The 21,140-nt window shown below is 39.3% G+C and overlaps 1 protein-coding gene and 1 long non-coding RNA gene across 4 annotated transcripts in view; one reads left to right on the plus strand and one right to left on the minus strand.

Moving 5' to 3' along the window:
• wwp2 (WW domain containing E3 ubiquitin protein ligase 2) overlaps positions 1 to 21,140 on the minus strand; it is a 59,651-nt gene that overhangs the window by 25,695 nt on the left and 12,816 nt on the right. For all 3 annotated transcript variants that reach the window (XM_082160430.1, XM_082160428.1, XM_082160429.1), the window contains exons 6-10: positions 5,109 to 5,187; positions 3,111 to 3,262; positions 2,431 to 2,626; positions 2,262 to 2,351; positions 1 to 169 (exon numbers count right to left, since the gene is read on the minus strand). The exon at positions 1 to 169 is cut by the window's left edge and continues 6 nt beyond it. In XM_082160430.1, coding sequence (XP_082016556.1) covers positions 1 to 169; positions 2,262 to 2,351; positions 2,431 to 2,626; positions 3,111 to 3,262; positions 5,109 to 5,187 — 686 coding nt within the window. The remainder of the gene's footprint in view (positions 170 to 2,261; positions 2,352 to 2,430; positions 2,627 to 3,110; positions 3,263 to 5,108; positions 5,188 to 21,140) is intronic.
• LOC309491130 lies at positions 14,076 to 19,093 on the plus strand. Its single transcript, XR_014202923.1, has 2 exons — positions 14,076 to 14,328; positions 14,416 to 19,093. It is a non-coding gene; the product is annotated as an uncharacterized lncRNA (long non-coding RNA).

Consider the following 21,140-nt stretch of genomic DNA (forward strand, 5'->3'; position numbering starts at 1 on the left):
GAGGTATCTCTGGTTAAACTGCTGCATGGCTCCCTGGAGCTGACTGCGCTGAGACTGCCACTGCTCATAGTTGCGCACGGACTCTGCTGTGGGCCGCTGCCATGTTGTGGTTCTGGTGTTGTGATCCACATAGTAAAACCTTCCACGCTGGTCCACACGCTTCTCCCAACTACAATACAAACACGGATCACAGATTAACACCAGCTCCAGATAGGTGTATTAAGTGGCCATGCAAAAAAGTGAATTGTAAATATATGTACGCAAACAGAGTTCAAGCTGAAGCCAAACTTATGTTTTCTGTTTTCTCTTCCACACAATGTTGTGATCCACTGACACCACTGTTATAGCTTTATTACTTGTCTTGAACTTTCAGGGGCAGTTCTTGAAGGACACATCTTGCATATTTTCCAATGCAAACATGTACCAGACAACACCATTGACCTTTGCCACACATGTTTTTTCAGCATCAACTTTTAAAAATGTGTTTCAAAAGCCTCCCTTCCACTGTAACTCCTGTGTGAACAGCACGTTACAGAACAGTTATGCTAGAAATTTTGCTAACCCTCCGCATTTCTGCACAAAAATCTACATCAGATCTTCTGAAGCACAGTTGTGGTATAGTAGTGTTGGGCTGTTTTGCTGCCTCTGGACTAGGGCAACTTCCCATCATTGATAGATTCTGTGCTATAACAGAAAAATCAACATGAACATTTCAAGGTGTCAGTCACCCTAAACACACTGAATGATTAAAGCAGAAGAAATGTAAATGTTTTGAAACGGCAGAAAAGTTTTGACCATAATTCAATAATAATTCAATGGAATTAAAGAGAGCTGATATATGCAATGAATCTGACCCACATCACAGAGCTGAAACAGTGCTGTAAGGAGAAGTAGGCTAAACTTCCTCAATATGACGTGCAGGACTAACCCACATTTACTGGAAAAGTTTGATTGCGATATTGTTGCTCAAACCAGACTCACCACACTGAAGTCAAAGGCAGACATTCTTTTTCAAGCTAATTAATTTGTTACATTTATATAGCGCTTTTCTGGGTGCATAAATTGCTTTACATATGGAAGTGGGGAATCTCCTCAACCAATGTGCAGCACCACCTGGATGAAATTGCACCAGAACGCAAAGAAGGAGAGAGTGATGAAGCCAATCAGTATATGGGGATGATTAGATGGACAGAGGCCAATGGGCAAATGTGGCCAGGATGCCGGGGTTAAACCCCTACTCTTTTCCCGAAGGACATCCTAGGATTTTTATTGACCACAGAGAGTCAGGACCCCGGTTTAACGTCTCATCCGAAGAACTACGACTAAAAAGCGAAAAAGACTAAAAGCTAAGAAGAAGAACAATACAAATGGCATGATATGTCAAACCTAGGGCAAGTTTGGTTTCTGAAACACCCAATGGTGCAACTTGGACACATCATCAGTGATAAACACAGTGTCATAGGGTGTTTCAGATATTCGATCATCAGACACCCTCGCCATTGAGCACCCCTCTTGATCCACAGCCACCTTGAAGCTTTTTCTGCAGCTTCTATGATGTTCTCGTGACTCTTCTTTCCTAAAACCATCTAATACCAAGGAGACTGAGTGTCCGATGTACAGACTGTCCTGCAAAGCCCATGCAGCCTCTATCCGGTCTTTAAAAGCGAAGGTAAGTTCCAACATGACCACTTGCTTGGAAGAGTCAGATATTAAGACTGAATGTTGTCCTTGCAATGTTATCCGGAAACTTCAGCTGCTTCCCTAGGTAAACCTTCAGCTGCCAATCCCGAGCTGAGGCTAGTTGAGGCCCTGGGCTCCACCTGAGGTTTCTCTCCCGCCCTGACAGAGGCCATGTTGTGCAATATTGGAAGCTGATGTTTGCTCTGTGCCACCTGTACCTCCCCTCTCCCAAAGCTTTTAGGCATCAGCTCAAGCTCTAAGGAACCTCTTGCCAGGCACAGTGGGCATGCGTGGGTATATTCAGGCACGCATTTCAAAATCATGCGGAAAAACATTTAGAATTACGTTCGTTGTGGTTGTTTCATTGACTACACACTCTGCGACCCATCAGTTGAGAAACACTGTCATCATAGACAATACAATATCGCACCCCTAATCTTAGATAACTTCACCTTTTAGGGTGGTGAAGTAATTTTAGATGTTAATGTGCAAATTGTTAGAGATTGAAGTCTACAAACTCCTTCCATAAACATTACCAGGCTATCAGCATGTAAAAGCACGTGAAAAAGACAGATACACACCCTGGTGGGAGGGGTCTCTCCCATGTGGTGGTCTTTGTGTTATGATCCACATAATAGACTCGTCCATGAGGAAGAATTCGCTGTTCCCAACTGCAAGAGATGAAAATCATCAAGAAAACTGATATGGCATGTGTTCATGTTTAAAATCAACCCCATCTCTCTGACGTACCCAGTGGGCAGTGCATCAGTGGCTTGTGTCTCTGTGGTTATACTGGTCTGGTCAGTGGTGGGTGGGGCATCTGTGGCTGGCGGTGGGGCAGGACTGTCCGTCCCAGCAGGGGGGTCTGAGCTCAGTGATGGTGAAGACAGAGCTGGACGTGACAGGTGACCGCCCTCGATCCCATTAGTAGGTGTCTCACCTTTACCTTAGCACCAAGCAAAAAGACCAACAAAAAAGTCAGAAATAACATCTTACCAAATCAGAGCCCTCAAAGAGTGTTTACTAGGGCCTAAGTAGGGTTGGGTAATATTTATCATGGTGACGATGTTAAGTGTCAATTGAAAGAGTTTTTGCTATATATTTATATCACGTTTGGTAAACTTTATCTAGCTTTTAGTAGGCAGGAATTCTTAAAGCTACTGACACATCAGAGCTAATAAAATAACACAGATGAAAGAAAATAAAGGGCAGGATATGCTTATTATTATAAGCACAATAATTCTCATAAACTTTAACAATTCAATAATACTTTGTCAAAATAAAAGCACCTTTTGTGAATTAACACATTGATTGTAGTATTAGATTGAAATGAGCCCTCATCACATTGTATCATAGTGTGCTTTGATCATATTTCACAGCAGCCTGAGTGAGTTTGTATGTTTGTAAATTCGAACGTGTGTGTATCTAACCAGCATTGCTCAGGCTGTTGATAGTCGTCTTTGAGTTGCGACGGCATGGGGTTTCTGCGGGTTCTCCATTCAGTTCACCATTAGTGAGAACAGCTCCTCTCATGTCAGCTGGAGAATCTCCACAAGAACCCCCAGATGAACGACCTGAACTTCTGAAAATATATGAGAGATTCATATAAGACACACAGTGGAGTGATTGTATGCACGTATGCTGGTAATGCTGGTGCTGTGTATTTTTTTGTTATGCTTCTGTAATCCCACACACAAAGTGAATCATTTTAATTATGGGTGTGTACAACCTTTTTGTACGTGGGGCAAGTATTTTTAGTAAATCAGCTGCGTGCCCACAAAAAGTGCATGAAATTATTTTAAACTATCCAAGGAAATTTCTTTATTTAGGATCTTAGTAAATCGGGCCTAAAACTAACTAGATAATATTTATCACAAAAATGTCCAAGCAACACATTTGCTTGCCAGTAAGGTGACCCAGTAGTGCACAACGCAAGGAAATGTGAACAACACAGCGGAAACAAGCCACAACACAACAAAATCGCCACAACACAACAGAAACAAGCCACAATACAACGGAAATGCTCCCTTTCTTGGCCACTTATAGAAGGGTGTTAAAGCTAAGGACTTTATACCAGAGATAATGGTCTAAAGAAATTCATTAATTTAAAGTGTCATTTAAAAAGCCTGGTAAAGTAAAAGCTGTTTAAAATTAGTAATATTGTTAGACCATTACCTCAGTAAAAAGCTCAAATTTTAGCTTTAAAACATAATTTACGTGGCCGTGAGAAACCGCTATGTGAAATGAATTTAAGAGTAATATGTGTTCAAAGGTCTATTCAAAACATTGGTAGGTAAAAACTGTTAAAAATGTTGATTTCATTAGTCCATTGCCACTAGTATAAATCCTGCATGTTAACTTTAACCCACGTGGTTAAGAAACGGCACCGTGAAATGGGCTGAATGCGCAATAGAATGATAATATATTGCCCCATAGAAATTTCAAGGGTTCATAAAAATATATTGGATATCAAAATTTGGATTTTGTTAGATTATTAGACCCTGCATTAAATCCCTCGGCTCATTTAATTCTAACAGCGATTAATTCAAAAAGACGAAGCGCCGGATTGTTGTAGCCTGTTTCCGTTGTGTTGTTTAAATTGCGTTGTGTTGTGCACTACTGGGCCACCGTATGCCAGACATGCTTGTTTGGAACATTCTGGTGGTGGGTACGGCAATTAAGCTCCTGGTTTGATAGAATTAACATTTTCATACTTTGAGTTATAAAATGAGTTAATGTATTACCTAACATGAACTAACCATGAAAAATACATTTGTTACTGTATTTGTTAATCTTTGTTAATGTTAGTTAATAAAAATACAGGTGTTCATTGTTTGTTCATGTTAGTTCACAGTGCATTAACTAATGTTAATAAATACAACTTTGTAGTTCATTATTAGTTCATGTTAACCAATGTAGTTAGCTAATGTTAACTAATGAAAAGGGTTACCAAACTATATTATAATGTATGTTAAACCATTTTGAGTCTTTTGTTGAATAAAGGTCATTTGTTACTAATAATCATATTTTTGGGATTTCATTTCTCAAATTCCAAATAATAAAGAAAATAAAGTTTAATTCACTGGATCACTTAAATATGTACATATAATTATAGTTATTTAATATGTAAACCATAGAAGAATTTCCAGCAAAACTATATTGTTATATACAGATCATTGCCATGATAAAAATTTGGTCATACCACCAAACCCTAACACACACTTGTAATTCTTCAGCCCATTTAGAATGTTATGCAAGGATGCATAACTAGTGTTGCATAACTAGATGCATAACTAGGACGCAAGGATGTGTTGACTAGTACATGAGAGAGAGAAAAACAGCAGAAGACATGAAACAAAAGTATAAAACACGCACACAAAAAAATAGTCAGACATAAACAATGGTAAAATAAAGAGATTTGTGCTGACCGTCCACGGGGGCTGCTGGAACTGGGAGTCTCCTCACTATGAGCTCTGTGCAGATTAGACCTGCTCGAGTGAACTACCTCTGCACAGAAGAAAAACACACAAAACCATCATAAATCAGTGCATTAGGACAACTGATTCACATACATCATGCGGAAAGGTTTGTCATTCCTACTTAGTGTTTATCTCATTAAAGTAATAATCCATGAGAGGCCCTGTGTTACAAGGGGAAAGATGCATTCTCTGTACCTACTTTCCATTACTTAGGAAATTAATTTTTAAAAAGGGTAAAAAAAGACAAAAGCACAACAAGTCATAGTCTAATATTAGTGATCTGCTTAAAAATGTGCTGCATGTTGAGTAATAAGTACTGTACAATAGAAAATATTGAGAGAGTTGACATATACAATACTAAATTATACTATTATGCCCATACATTTATAATGCCCAGTTCTGGTTTAATTTTGTTTAATTTTGAGACTGTTTTCACTGTTGCACAGCGGTTTCCTGTCTCCCAAAGTGGATTGTGTTTGTTGCTCCGTATAGCTTTGTTTTTAATCACTATTTTCTATCTTTCCATGCTGTTTATATTGCTTAATATAACTTAATCATAACAATATATCTGAACTGATCTAATATTGTCTGCCACATTAATCTGACATTGCTAGGTTTAATCTAAAGCTTTAATCTAAATCGCCATCGCTAGCACAACACGTAAAAATTTTGCTAGCCTGCTACCTGCCATCCATCAAACAGCTGCATTGAGTTGGATCAGTCAACAAACATGGTGAGTCATGTCCTCTTCTCCTATCATTGTCACTTGCTCTGCCTGCCATGTTTAGCATGGCCTTCTCTGTCAGCGACGAGGGTTTCACATGTCATAAATGCAGTGAAATACAGGCTGACAGAGAAGATTTCAGAACTAGAGACACACATCCAAACTTTAATTGAGGATGGTAAGAAATAGGTTTGCACGATTAATCACAATTAACATGAAATCGCGCTTAAACCAAGTTGGCTTATTGCGATTATAAAATCGCAAAGGCTGCGATTATTTTTTATGTACAGCTTGTCAGTGACGTATGCCTCTGTGATCCAGTAGTAAATGCTGTTTATAACGTGGATTTGAAAAAGCAACAGACGTCAAAAATCCTTCCAAACATGAGAAGCATTTATGAACCTCTTGTCCAACAAAAGACAACATTTATTAAATCAAAGCATTTCAATCTTCTGTTTATTCAGCTACAGCAGTAGTACGATGCCCAAAGGGATTTCCTGGAATGAAATGCATTATCTACTTCTGCGGGGCATATTTGAGGTGTCTGTGCGAGAACTTTCAGATGGAGCAGCATTTACTACTAATCACAGAACCATGCTGCACTGACAAGCTGCCCATAAAATTATCGCAGCCTTTGCCAAATCTTGTAAGAATGCAAGGGCTTTAGATACTGCTTTGGATGCGACAGCTTAGCGAGCCCCACACATTGTTCGGTTCCAGTTGACGGCATAGTTGCGGTACAAAACACAGCTGTTCTGTTCCGATTCAAATATCAAACAAGCTCTCTCCACTCAGTGAAGCACCCACTGAGAATCCTGTTGAAAGTGCCGTAGTTATTGGCGATTCCATTACACGGAACGTAAAAATAGAGACATCAACCACCATAGTCACATGTTTACCGGGAGTCAGAGCTCCGGACATTAAAGGGCACCTATTATGCCCCTTTGCACAAGATGCAAAATAAGTCTTTGATGTCCCCAAAGTGTGTATGTCAAGTTTTAGCTCAAACTACCCAACAGATCATTTTTTACAGCATGTTTAAATTGTCACTTTTAAAAACACGCCGTTTTAGTGTGTATCCCTTTAAATGCAAATGAGCTGCTGCTGCCGGCACAGAAGGCGGAGCCTCACGGAATGCTAATATCATAACAGAAACTCTCAGTACCGGTGTTCATTTCGACCCGGAGTTGGAAAATAATGCCCACAGAGCCAGAGAATATATGCTGTATGGAGATAGAACAGGTATAGTTTAGTTCAATTATGGTTATAACTTATTTTTCATCTTGCTTATATCCCCTATTATTACAAGCCTGTTGTAGAGGACCACGTCCGAATGATGGCCAAAAATTTACTGTTGCGTTTTATGAAGTTTATTGTACATCACACAAAAGATGAAGCGTCAGTTTTACTCCAGAAAATCACCGTAAGAGCTGAATAAACACAGTATAAAAAGAGTGCATTAAAGTCTTATCCATAAACTCTCTCAACATCATCAACATACACAGCAAATTAAACAGAAACACCCGTTACAACTAACAGTAAACAAATATATACATAGCTTTTAAGGGGGTGCTTGATAAACTGGTAAACTTAATTTCCGTAAAACAACTCAGATGAACTGTAATAAAGTGAGCGCTCTCCCTTCCATTACTGCCATGATAAGTAACGTTAGGCCTATCGATCCGGAGACTATAAGCAGGATGACGAACAGTTGGTACAGATCCATCCTCAAGTAACAACGAGAGTAAATGAAGACTGCCATGTTCATTCTAACATCTTATAACAAAACACCTCAATCGCTTAGGAGACATTCATGTCTACAGCTGCTCCGGTGTCGACATAATGGCGGACTGTGTACAACTCACTCAGAGCAGGTCTATGCAAATACGGCAGGGTCAGTCAACAGTTGTGGGAGGGGCTTGTGCAAAAGTATGTCACATTGCCCCAAATCTAAGAACGGGTTGTTCTGAGACAGTGTTTATGATTTATGGGGATTTCAAAAAAGCACTGGGTAGATTTTTACCATTATAGGGTGGTTTTGTACACACACTGCCAGCACACATTTATGTTCAAACACCATGTAAAATTTAATTTTGCTTAACCCCCTGAGGTCTACGGTATCGCCGGCGATACCAGCTCGCTTTTTTTTTATCAGTGTAAAAGAAACTCATAAATACTCTGTTGACTTTGATTTTCCATAGGAGTTTCATACATCAATCGATTCTGTTAAATGTGTATTATTTTTGTGTATACTCACAATAAAAACAAAGTGTTGTGCTTTTTGCCAAATAAAGAAAAATAAACACGAAGCGAGTTCTGCCTTCTCTCTGCCAGTGAAGTCCATTCTGAAACGCGTCCGAAAATGAACAATAACTCAGCGAATACTCAGTCAAACAGGCATACAGACACACAGGCATGAAGCTTGAATTCTCTTCTTTTAAATGAAGTAATTTATATAAAAAACAAATATTCTCATCTTGTGAAATCTGTATTAAAAGAGAGCGATTCCAGTCGACCTCATTACAGCTAATTCAGATGTAATGTGACACGCCCACGGAGAGCGCGCGCTATTCAAACGCAAATGGCTGAGGCAATCCTGTGAACGCCCCCATCAGCTCGAGAAAACACACAAGTTTATTTAGATCATTTCTTGTTTACACCGTCTTGCAGCGCTGTGAGGAATAATACTAATGGAAAATGTCCCTCAGAAGTGCGGGTATATCGAGGAGCGAGCTGAGGAATACTAGTAAGTTTTTTCCTTCTCACGTGAATTTCTTCACGTGGGTTTCTGTTTATGAATGAATAAACGGCAGAGATGCGCGCTGTTTACCACAGCTGGCAAAGACAGTTAAAATTTAAATCGCGTGTGAGAATGAATGATGATGTTTTAGCAAACTGTATTGCTATACTGAGATGAGTAAAAATCGACTGAATGTTGAAATAAAATTAAGGCTTTGTATAAGCAACGTATTAAACTGCAAATTAACAATATGCCCTAATATTTCATAAAAACAACGTTACAGTCAGACGAAATATGAAAGACAACATTTTGTTTAGTAGATTTGGGTACAGTTTTTACTGTAGAATATACTGCCACATCAAATAAGCTTTTGTTTAGCAATTTCTATATATAAAATACTATTTTTGTCAAAAATAAAGTCATCAACTAAGATGTTAGCTGTTCCAATGTTGGCTATATTCAAACTAATGAATACATAGATAAAATGTAGGCCTATAATAATTTTTTTTTACAAAGAAAGAGTACACTTGAAATATTGTTGAAATTGTAATTATTGTTGTAATTGTAACCGTTTTAATAAAATAGCAAAACATATTTACAAGATAGATGTAAGCAAAATCTTAAATGGTCAATATAAGTCTTCTTCTAAATATATCTTTTGTCCTTGCATTGTGGCTCAGTCAGTGTCACACCTGAGTGAATGGCTCGTCATTATGCAGAGTGGGTGGGACATTGTATTCTAAGGTGTAAACCACTCCTCGTTCACGCCCCCCTCGCATATTGGCTTTCCAAGCAAAACCTGTTTTACATCAATTTAAATCAATGTATGGTTTTATGTGAACGATAAAGCAAGACTATTTTCACATAATTTTGAAGAAAAAACTATAGGCGACGACATCCATTAGTCAAAAGTCTTATTGCCACATATTTAGTATGTGTTTTGTGGCCTTATTTCAAAAACTTAAATTTTTAGTTTTTTCGATAACCATGCATAAACATTATTCTCTCAAAAAATGAAAACATGTACATACATGTGGCTCACATATTATTGTAGTCCTGTTTGTGCTATATAGAGTGAATTTACACCTTTGCCATTAATATGTTTATAAGCAACTGAAAAAAGCACAAATGTCAGAGCATGTCAGAACACCCCCAGGGCCCAAAAAACCGCTCAGACTCCAGAGGGTTAATAGGTGCTTTTTAAAGCAAATTTAAACGTGCTGGCTAATGCTAATCGCAAATACTCTAAGATTATTATTCACGTCTGCACTAATGACTTTCGACTTTACCAGTGGGAAATCACTAAAATTAACATTAAAGAGCTGTGTTAACTCACAAGCCCCCTCCCTGAGTGATGAGATTCGTAGCAGACTGTCGTCATTCAATGGCTGGCTGTCTAAGTGGTGTCCGCCGAATAATATAGAGTTTATAGACAATTGGAAACGTTTTTGGGGAAGACCTGACCTGTTGTAAAGAGATGGTATTCATCCCTCCTAGGGTGGTGCCACTCTTCTCTCTACTAATATGATATATAGTCTTAGAGATGAACCTTGACTAACTGGGGCACAGGTCAGGAAGCAGAGAGGCTGGCTAAACCGACCGTCTGCTTGCTGTCTCACGTCACAGACGTCAGACAAAGAGTCAGACATAGAGACTGTTATAGACATGTTATAGACATGAGCCTCGTCTAAAAGGCAAAGGGGGAGGAGTTGCTGTAATTTATAGCAATATCTTCAGTATTCCTCAGAAGTCTAGTTTCAAATATAATTCTTCTGAATTAATGGTGCTTTATATAATGCTATCTAGTGTAAGTGATAAATCCTGTTTGACATTTGTGCTGGCTACTGTATACAGGCCACCAGGGCACCATGCAGACTTTATTAAAGAATTTGCTGATTTTCTATTGGAGTCAGTACTGGCTGCAGATAAAGTCATAATTGTTGGTGATTTTAATATCAATGTATATAATGAAAAAGATGCATTGGGATTGGCATTTATAGACAATCTAAACTATATTGGAGTTAGGACCCTTGTCAGGACCCACTCATTGTCGTAATCATACTTTAGATCTAATATTGTCACATGGAATTGATGTTGATGACACTCAAAGACATCATGCGAATGGCCAGACACATCCCTGCATTCACACCAGAGCTTGCAGGAGACCACGATGTCCATGCCAACCTACGAGACATTGACTTTCACCTGCAGTCTTTAACAAGTGTGAATCACCAAGATAGATTATCTGCTCTGGATCATATCCAGCCCAGAGTTGTGACGCATTCTGGCACGGCAGCCAGTAAACATCCAATCCGACTACCAGCAGCTGAAACAAGCCATCATAGAGGAATTCTCAGACCAAAAGTCTGAAAGAAGGCTGATCTGCCCTAGACACCAAACAGGGCAGACATGAAACTCCCTATGTTTACTACCACAGACGAGCTTTCTACGGAGCTCACAACGAACCTGGGATGGAGGAGGACACCAGCTTCAAGAGTCTTTTCGTCCAAAACCTCCATCAGATTGTAAGTCACCATTTAGGCATTACGGCCTGTCCCTACACAATGCCTATTCAACAACTGCTTGACCTGACACAGAAGGCCTTTAACAAACACAAGGCCTCCTCAAAAAGGGTTTGTAACATACCAGAAACTGTGAACTACAAAACTCAGAATCCAGAGCTAGCATCAGAAGGCACATAAAATGCTAAAATGCAAAACGCTTCTCCAAAAGGCTCCTAGCCAGCCGAGGACAGAAAGGTAACCATGGCAAAAGACCCAGGTACCAGACCTACCACTGGGAGGAGCCATGGATGGGAGCATCCTCATCCTGCAGACACCACAGGATCTCCAACAGCAGGCAGCAACAACATCCTCCTCTATGACCTTCATACAGCGGCCATTCAGAGGCTGCACAAGGACGACTGGACACACCTGCATCGGACCTACAGGAGCTTCTAACAATAGTAAGAGAACTCCTTGAACAGTATTCATCTGAGGAGTACTGGGAAGAGCACGCTTCTGACCGTAACACCACTCAGACCAGCTTAAGTCAGCGACGCCGCAAGAGCAGAGTGACACTGCAAACTTCAGACTTCTTGTGACTGAGAGCAGAAGCTAACAACCACCTGCTGCCCTTCTGCCATCAGCATTAGGTCTGTTTGAAACTCTCCTCACACTACACAACTCCCATAACCACTTCCTGCAACCACAAACAACCACACCAACTGACATGAGGACGACCATGACTCTCTCAAAACACCTGCTGCTTGACAGAAAACTCAGAGACCTAAACCTTGCTACTGGCTACACCATAGGCCAGGGAAACCACCACAACCTCCAGCCCTGTGTGCCAGATGTGTGTCTGATCTTCCTGCATCTTCATCATCGCTCGCCGTTGTCTACAAGGACGGACAACAACGACTGCAATGACTTGACCAATCAAACACACCACTGTTCCACTTAATCTTTACAACCCCTCACCAAGGCAGACTCTGTGATGTTTGGGTTTCCCCACTGAGATATATTAAATCGCTGTTTAGCTAAAGTTGTGAACACCTTTGTTAACAAAGGAGCTTTGAAATAAGGGACTGATTGTTCTTCCAAGAGGTTAAATGACTTCATTCTTCTGTTCTGTTTCGGTTTTTCAGTCACTTTCACTTTCCATTCTACCCATTTTTTAGATTAGTTATGTGTTCGTCATTTAGTTAAAACTTTATAGTCGATTTAATGGTCATGATCACAGTTACATGCTAAGAAAGTTATTTTTCTGTGGCTACTGAAAATATCCTTTTTGAAGAGTTGATAGACGATACTTGATTGTAATATGAATTCAGTTACATGAAGTTAACTCGATTAACTGATCCAAATATTTATAAATAATTATAACGAGTTATGATTAATTATTCATATTTCCCTTTTGAGCTAATTTGCTACACTCAAAAATCATCTAAATCAACAACATGTTAGACCCTATACCGACTAAGCTACTGAAAGAGAAGCTTCCAGAAGTCATAGACCCTCTTCTTAATATCATTAATTCATCATTAGGGGCTTTCGCACCAGGTAGTTCTGAGAACTTAGATCTAACCACCAGTGTGGTTCCCCAAGAACTATTGGTTCCCCAAGGAAAATGTTCCTGGTTGCATTCGCACCGCCAGAAGGAACTCTGAAGTGACGTAAGCCGCGCTTGTTGTTGTGACTTTTATTTTGACGGCGCGGCTGACCTTTATTTTGACGGCGCTAAGAACGGCAGAGCACACAGTGCTCACATTTTCCATGTTCATTAGTTTACGATCTGTCTAACAGTCCTGTCTAATACGTTATTAGATAGAACTGTTAAGTAGACAGTATATAAAAAGTATTAGCGTATGCCATGTGGTTGATGTCCAGTGTTGCTAGCTGAGCAGAAATACATAATCATGTTTGTTTGGCTTGGTCCCCTCAAAGTTGCGTTGGATTTTCTCCTTAGCCTAAAGATGAAGAGGTCAATCTACGGTTTTCCATGTTCGTAGAGTTAGTTTGTGGAGTACATATACAGGCTATAATCTGTGTGTTTACACAGCTTTTTTTAAAATGGCAGGTGCTGGTGTTTTGTGTGCATTCGGCCAATCAGCATACACTAACGTCACTGGTAGTTCCTATAGCGTTGGTTTAGACCCTACTCTGAAGTAGGAAATAAATTAGTTCCTCCAAAAGGAGCTCCTAGAACTAAAATCATTCCTAGTTCCTGCGGTGTGAACACGGCAAAATCCGGGTACTTCCGCCAAAAGTTCTAGGAACTATGAAAAGGTTCCTCCAGTGCGAAAGCCCCTTTTGTCATCAGTATACGTACCGAAAACTTTTCTAGTTAAAGGATAAAGGCAGTATCCTCACAACTATTTTCCTTTTTAGAAAGAAATAGTATCTGCAAGGATTTCCAGTCAGGATTTAGACCGTATCATAGTACTTAGTCAGCTCTCATTAGAGTTACAAATGATTTGCTCTTATCATTCGATCGTGGTTGTATCTCTTTATTAGTGTTACTGGATCTTAGTGCTACAGTTGATCCTATCGACCACAACATTCTGTTGAAAAGACTCGAAAATTATGTTGGCATTAGTGGATTTGCATTGCCATGGTTCAAATCATACTTATCTGACCGTTATCAGTTTGTTGCAGTAAATGAAGAGGTGTCAAATAGATCACAAGTTCAGTATGGTGTACCACAAGGCTCAGTACTAGGACCGTTGCTGTTCACTCTGTACATGCTACCCTTGGGAGATATCATTAGGAAGCATGGAGTTAGTTTCCACTGATGATACTCAGATTTATATTTCTTCATGCCCCGACGAAACTTAATTCTGAAAAAACAGAGATTCTAATCATTGGACCAAAAACCTCTGCACGTACTAACCTAGAAAACTGTCTAACGCTTGATGGCTGCTCGGTCAAGTCTTCTTCGTCGGTTAGGAACCTGGGAGTACTCTTTGATACCAATCTTTCATTTGAAAGCCACATTTCTAGCATCTGTAAAACCGCATTCTTCTATCTTAAAAATATATCTACACTATGACATATGCTCTGCCAAATGCAGAAAAGTTAGTTCATGTGTTCATGACCTCAAAGCCTGCATAAATTAAGTCAGCCGGAACCGGGAACACTTCCTATAACACACCTGATGTACTCGTTATATCATAAGAAGAATGACATCTACACTAATGACATGTGTAGAATGACATCTACACATCCTCATTATGATTCATGCAGCATTATAGGTCAGAAGTCAGATTGGGAATCTGAATATTAGAATAGTCTCTCTGTTTATCCCAAGGTTTACCGTGGTCAACCAAATTGAGGCCATATCAAGATCTGATGGAGGATCTGCGTGTAGACACAACCACAACACAGCCCTGAAGTGTCAGCAGAGATTGTATAAAAACACCTGTCTCCATACCGATGTGATGAATCCAATCTTCAACCAGTTTCTAGATTAAATATTTTGAATATTCAGATTCCCAATCTGACTTCTGACCTATAATGCTGCATGAATCATAATCATACACTGTTCCGTTTGTTGGCCAGAGGAGAACTGGCCCCCCGACTGAGCCTCCACTCTGTCACCTGATAGAGTTTGGGTTCCTGCCACTGTCACCTCTGGCTTGCTTAGTTGGGGATACTTATTATTCTTAATATTTTTATCTGCCTGCTTTGACAACATTGTATGAGAACTGAACTGAGCTGGACGATGACATCACTGTTTTCTCCAGATAACTAATGATTTTCACAACGGAAATGAATCAACCCTTAACTTACTTAAACTGGACAAGGATTTTCTTCTAGAGCTGCCGTACAGGCAAAACAATCTTTGTTGCAGTAATTTCCTGTTATCACTGCTTTGATCTGTATTGTATAAAGTGCAATATAAATAAAGATGACTTGACTTGACTTTATATTCTGTGTTCTGCATCCCATATTGTGAAAAATCCATGCATTCTAAAGAAGTCTGTCATATGTCATTGTCTCAAATCATTAAAGTCAATAACCTTTAACATCTCCAAGAAACATTTAAGACAGTTCACCTTCATGTGTGTAATTTGTTCCAAATGTATGACTTATTTTCTTCCAAAAACTACCCCCAAAAACAGACCATAAAATAATTCAAGCAATCCATATGACTTGTCTGCTATATTCCTGCTTCCCAAGTTATACAGTAGCCTATGTCTTCAGTCTGTTTGACTGTCAATCTGGATGAGCCACATTTATATACATAAACTTGAATGAGATTTGAGAGAGATTATCATCAGTAAATAATAAATTAATGAATTGTTCTGTTCCTTACTCCTTTTCCTGTTTTCATTCACTGTATGGAAAAGAACAGAGTGAACATTGCAATAAATTTCTCATTTTCTTTTCACAGAACAAAGAAAATCATAGTTTGGAATCCCATAAGAGGAACAATTTCATTTTGGGAATACCCATTCATTTAATAATGACATGCATCTGAAATTAAATAAAACAAATTCTGTATTATGACACTGGTTATGTTGCTGTGTTTTATCCTTCTGTTTTTAAATAGTTTCACATAAAAGTGTGTGTTAATGAAGCCTTGCAGTTGCAAATGTAAAACTTAATTGAGCGACATTAAAGTTATAATACAAAAATAAAAAGTTACTGTAAGAAAGCTTAGAAAGTTTAAGCACAAGTTTCTGTTTACTCTGTGTGTGTGTGTGTGTGAGAGAGAGACTTTCTGGCTTTCCCCAGGCCTGTACACAAAGGCCTGTTTATGTAGTACATGTGTTTCAGAAAAAAACGCCAGGGGAAATGAGGGAAAACTTTAAACCAACAAGAGCGACTTCAGAGTGAACAGAGGACCCTAACAGACCTACACACACTCCAACCTTTATCCACTGCTGAAGGTCAAATAGAAACTTGCACACTGAAAGAACACACTCCAGATCTTTATACTATGCGTGGCTAAAACAAGGATTTGAGATCAGATCACAAAGCCAGTTGTTGTTTTGGTCGTGAAAAGACTAATAATAGAATAATATAAGCCAAACTGTCATTTTATTAAGTTTGTGTGTGTGTGTGTGTGTGTGTGTGATGGTCAAACACTTCTGAAGGACCAGAATAGTATCCTATTGTGGTGGGCGGACCATTTTGACACCATGCTTAATCAAGACTCTGATGCAGTCCCCACCATCCAGGACGAATTTCCTGAACATCATCCCATCCACAATCTCAGTCTACCAGCAACCTTCCAGGAGGTTCTATCATCTGTCCGTTCCCTTAAGAACAACAAGTCCCCTGGCGCTGATAACATCCCTGCTGAGTTACTGAAGGAGGGAGGGTACATATGTATGCGCACCCTCTACCAGTACATCACCAAGGCCTGGACTGATGAAAACATCCCACAGCAATGGAGAGATACAAACATTGTAGTCATCTACAAACCCAAATCAGAAAAAGTTGGGACACTGTACAAATTGTGAATAAAATAAGAATGCAATGATGTGGAAGTTTCAAATTTCAATATTTTATTCAGAATACAACATAGATGACATATCAAATGTTTAAACTGAGAAAATGTATCATTTTAAGGGAAAAATAAGTTGATTTTAAATTTCATGACATCAACACATTTCAAAAAAGTTGGGACAAGGCCATGTTTACCACTGTCTGGCATCCCCTCTTCTTTTTATAACAGTCTGCAAACGTCTGGGGACTGAGGAGACAAGTTGCTCAAGTTTAGGAATAGGAATGTTGTCCCATTCTTGTCTAATACAGGCTTCTAGTGCTCAACTGTCTTAGGTCTTCTTTGTTGCATCTTCCTCTTTATGATGCACCAAATGTTTTCTATGGGTGAAAGATCTGGACTGCAGGCTGGCCATTTCAGTACCCGGATCCTTCTTCTACGCAGCCATGATATTGTAATTGATGCAGTATTATGGTCTGGCATTGTCATGTTGGAAAATGCAAGGTCTTCCCTGAAAGAGGAAGTCCATTTTTAATGAGCCTTGGCCCAGAGAAAACGCCTGCGCTTCTAGATCCTGTTTAGATATGGCTTCTTTTTTGACCTATAGAGTTTTAGCTGGCAACGGTGAATGGCACGGTGGATTGTTTTCACCGACAATGTTTTCTGGAATTATTCCTGAGCCCATGTTGTGATTTCCATTACAGTAGCATTCCTGTATGTGATGCAGTGCCGTCTAAGGGCCCGAAGATCACGGGCATCCAGTATGGTTTTCCGGCCTTGACCCGGGCCTTACGCAAAGAGATTGTTCCAGATTCTCTGAATCTTTGGATGATATTATGCACTGTAGATGATAACTTCAAACTCTTTGCAATTTTTCTCTGAGAAACTCCTTTCTGATATTGCTGCACTATTTTTCACTGCAGCATTGGGGGAATTGGTGATCCTCTGCCTATCTTGACTTCTGAGAGACACTGCCACTCTGAGAGGCTCTTTTTATACCCAATCATGTTGCCAATTGACCTAATAAGTTGCAAATTGGTCCTCCAGCTGTTCCTTATATGTACATTTAACTTTTCCGGCCTCTTATTGCTACCTGTCCCAACTTTTTGGGAATGTGTAGCTCTCATGAAATCCAAAATGAGCCAATATTTGGCATGACATTTCAAAATGTCTCACTTTCAACATTTGATATGTTATCTATATTCTATTGTGAATAAAATATAAGTTTATGAGATTTGTAAATTATTCCATTCCTTTTTTACTCACAATTTGTACAGTGTCCCAACTTTTTCTGATTTGGGGTTGTATAAGAACAGGGGTGACAAGGCTGTCGCTGCAATAGTAGGAGCATATCACTCCTTTCTGTTGGTGGTAAGGTCATGGCCAAGGTGCTTGAAGTCAATGCTGCCAGAATCACAGTGTGGGTTTAGAAAGAACAGGAGCACGATCGACATGATCTTCACAGCCCGGCATCTTCAGGAAAAATGCCGGGAGCAACATCAGGACATGTTTATGGCCTTTGTCGATCTCTCAAAAGCATTCGATACTGTCCAAAGAGAGCATGGGATGTCCTTTTCAGAACAACAATAAAACCCTTCATACACACATAAGAAGCATTTGCAGGAGCGTGTGTTGGTTTTTACTGCAACATCATTATTTTAAGCAGCTTCAATCCAATCTGCTCAATAGGAACAAAAACTTGATAATACTCAGCTCTATATTTCTTACCGCCCTGATGAAACTTACCAACTCACAAAATTAACGAAATGCATAGCTGATAGTAGAAGTATTGGACCAAAAACCTCAACACAGTTTTTTTTTTCTCCATTCTGTCACCTAATGGAGTTTGGGTCCCTGCCACTGTCGCCTCTGGCTTGCTTAGTTGGGGACACTTAATATTCAGTAATATTATTGATCTGACTGCACTAACGCTGCTGTATGAGAACTGAACTGAGCAGGATGATGACAACACTGTTTTCTCCAAAACTGCTGTAAAATAACCAATTTAATAACTAATAATTTTTACAACCAAAATGAATCAACGCTGAACTTACTTAAAAGAACACGCCGACGTTTTGGGACTTTAGCTTTAACTATATTCACAGAAGGCGAAGCACAGCTACTTCTGCGGAGTGATTTGCTCGCAGCACCGAGCAGGTGTTGTGCTAATCACTCGGCCCAAGTAGCAGTGCTTCGCCTTCTGAGAATATAGTTCCCAGTGTGTATACAGTTAGAAGATGGCTGTGTCTTATGTGACCTTGTTATTTGTACACGCTGTGACTATACAAATCACATGTAAATAGGAAAACGTTGGCGTTATTTTGTCACATATTGGGAGCAGTATGCTAGCTGGAGCCGTTTACCTCCAGTCTTTGTGCTAAGCTAGGCTAGCGGTGGATGCGTCAGACAGAGTTACGGCACGCACGGAGATGAGAAGGGTATGTATGGACTTATCTAACTCTGGGGGATACGGTGAATAAGCTAAAGTCCCAAAAAGTCGGCGTGTTCCTTTAAGCTGGACACTATTTTCTTCTAGATCTGCTGTACTGCCAAAACAAGCTTTGTTGGATTATTTTCCTGCTATCACTGAAAAGCTGCTTTGAAACAATCTGTATTGTAAAAAGTGCTATATAAATAAAGGTGACTTGACTAGACTTGACTTCCAAATCATGTTCAAGAAATTTGTATATGAATTCATACAGAAATCCTATAATGACCAAAATGTACAAATAGCATATTAGGCGCCAGACTTCCTAACAGCACCTGATGCTAAATCCTTAGCATCAGGATTTACTAAGGACTACTAAGCGAACAATTAGCGCTGAAAAGGCATGGACAAAGTTGTTTTTGCAGTTGACCTTAGTACCCTTTCGGACGCAAAATTTATGTGAGGAGAGTATTTAAATAAATGATCATGATAGTCAATTAACTGGTATTTGATAAAGGCAGGATTGACAATTGTTTGTTCATCAATTATTCTGATAAACAGAAAAATGCTGTTTATTTTCCAGACTTTATTAGTGAGATTGAGTATTAGTGTCTTTGCTGTCGCTCTTGGTCTTTTGTTCAAAATATTCACAAAATTCAGAAAATAAAATGACTTAAATTTTTCTCCAAACCATTTGCGTCACAATTACTTGCACCCCTCCAAAGTCTTATGGCCATTTCACACCGCAAGCTTGAACTTCACATCAGCGTATCTACATCGTCAGCATATCTACACTGTCAGCGCATCTACACCGTCAGTGCATCTACACCGTCAGCGCATCTACACCGTTCTACACCGTCAGCGCATCTACACCGTTTTACACCGTCAGCGCATCTACACCGTGCATCTACACCGTAGTGTTGCACGGTGTACCGATACTTCAAAAGTATCGCGATACTCGGAAATTAAAAACGTCACGATACCTACATTTTTCAGTATCGATACTTAAAAAAAAATTAAAATTAAAAAAAAAAACGCCTCCCTATGGACGTCTGTGTTTTTTTCCTGACGCACGCAGCAAAGAACCTGCCGCTGTCAGTGTCATGTGACAAAACCATGGACAAAACACTACAGCGAGATGGCTGCATGTGCGAGCACAAGTGGTCCACGACTCGTAGAAAAAGATGACGCGAGGAGTGACATATGGAAGTACGTTGCCTACCTTGCTCTGTTGCACGGTGCACCGATACTTCAAATGTAAATCGGAAATGAAAAACGTCACGATTCCTTAATTTATTAGTATCGATACTTCTAAGAATGACCGCGTTCCAGATTTGTAAGGCCGGCGACACACTGGCTGCGTTTCGTGTCCGTTTTTATTTCGGCTCCCATGTTAACTGCCTGCGTGACACATGCATCTGGGCGCAGCTCGAGACGCGCGGAAAACGTGTGCATGCTAGAAATAGAACCGACGCCTATTTTTCACGGACACGCAAGCGTGTTGGAAGCGTTTCCAGGCAAAATAGAATAGGAAAAGATGTTTCTATGTCATTTTGACACGAATACATATTAATAAATGACATTTTGATGTTTGAAAGTTTTGACATAAATACAATAAATGTAATTAAAAAAAATATTATCGATTTTCAAATATTGCACCTCTCAATACAGAACGAATTATTCTGTAGCCTATTTTGCCGTCAACACTGCCGACGTTGTCTTTGCTGCTATATATTTATGTTTAACATGAAGTATAGGCCTTCCACAACTCTCTCCCCACATGTCAAATATATCACCAATGAGGCTTATCATATGTTACCAATATTAAACATTGTTTAATATAATCGCTGTTCATATTTTTATTCAAAGTTCAGAATCAAGATAAAGCTCTTATGTTTCTTATGATAAATGAGATAATGCTGCTAAATTTATAATTTTTTTACCTTGAATGTCATTGCTCTAATTTATTTTTTATATTTCATATTTTGTTCAAATGTTTAATATATCTGCTGTTCATATGTTCATTTATTAGTGTGTTATATGATTAGAATGTTGTCCCGGTTTTAAAATAAAGCACAGCAATGATATTTGAGAGTGTTTCTCCCTTTTCAGGAAAAGTATCGAAAAAGTATC

The sequence above is a fragment of the Leuciscus leuciscus genome (genome assembly GCF_965113295.1).
Source record: "Leuciscus leuciscus genome assembly, chromosome: 25".
NCBI classification, from domain to species: Eukaryota; Metazoa; Chordata; class Actinopteri; order Cypriniformes; family Leuciscidae; genus Leuciscus; species Leuciscus leuciscus.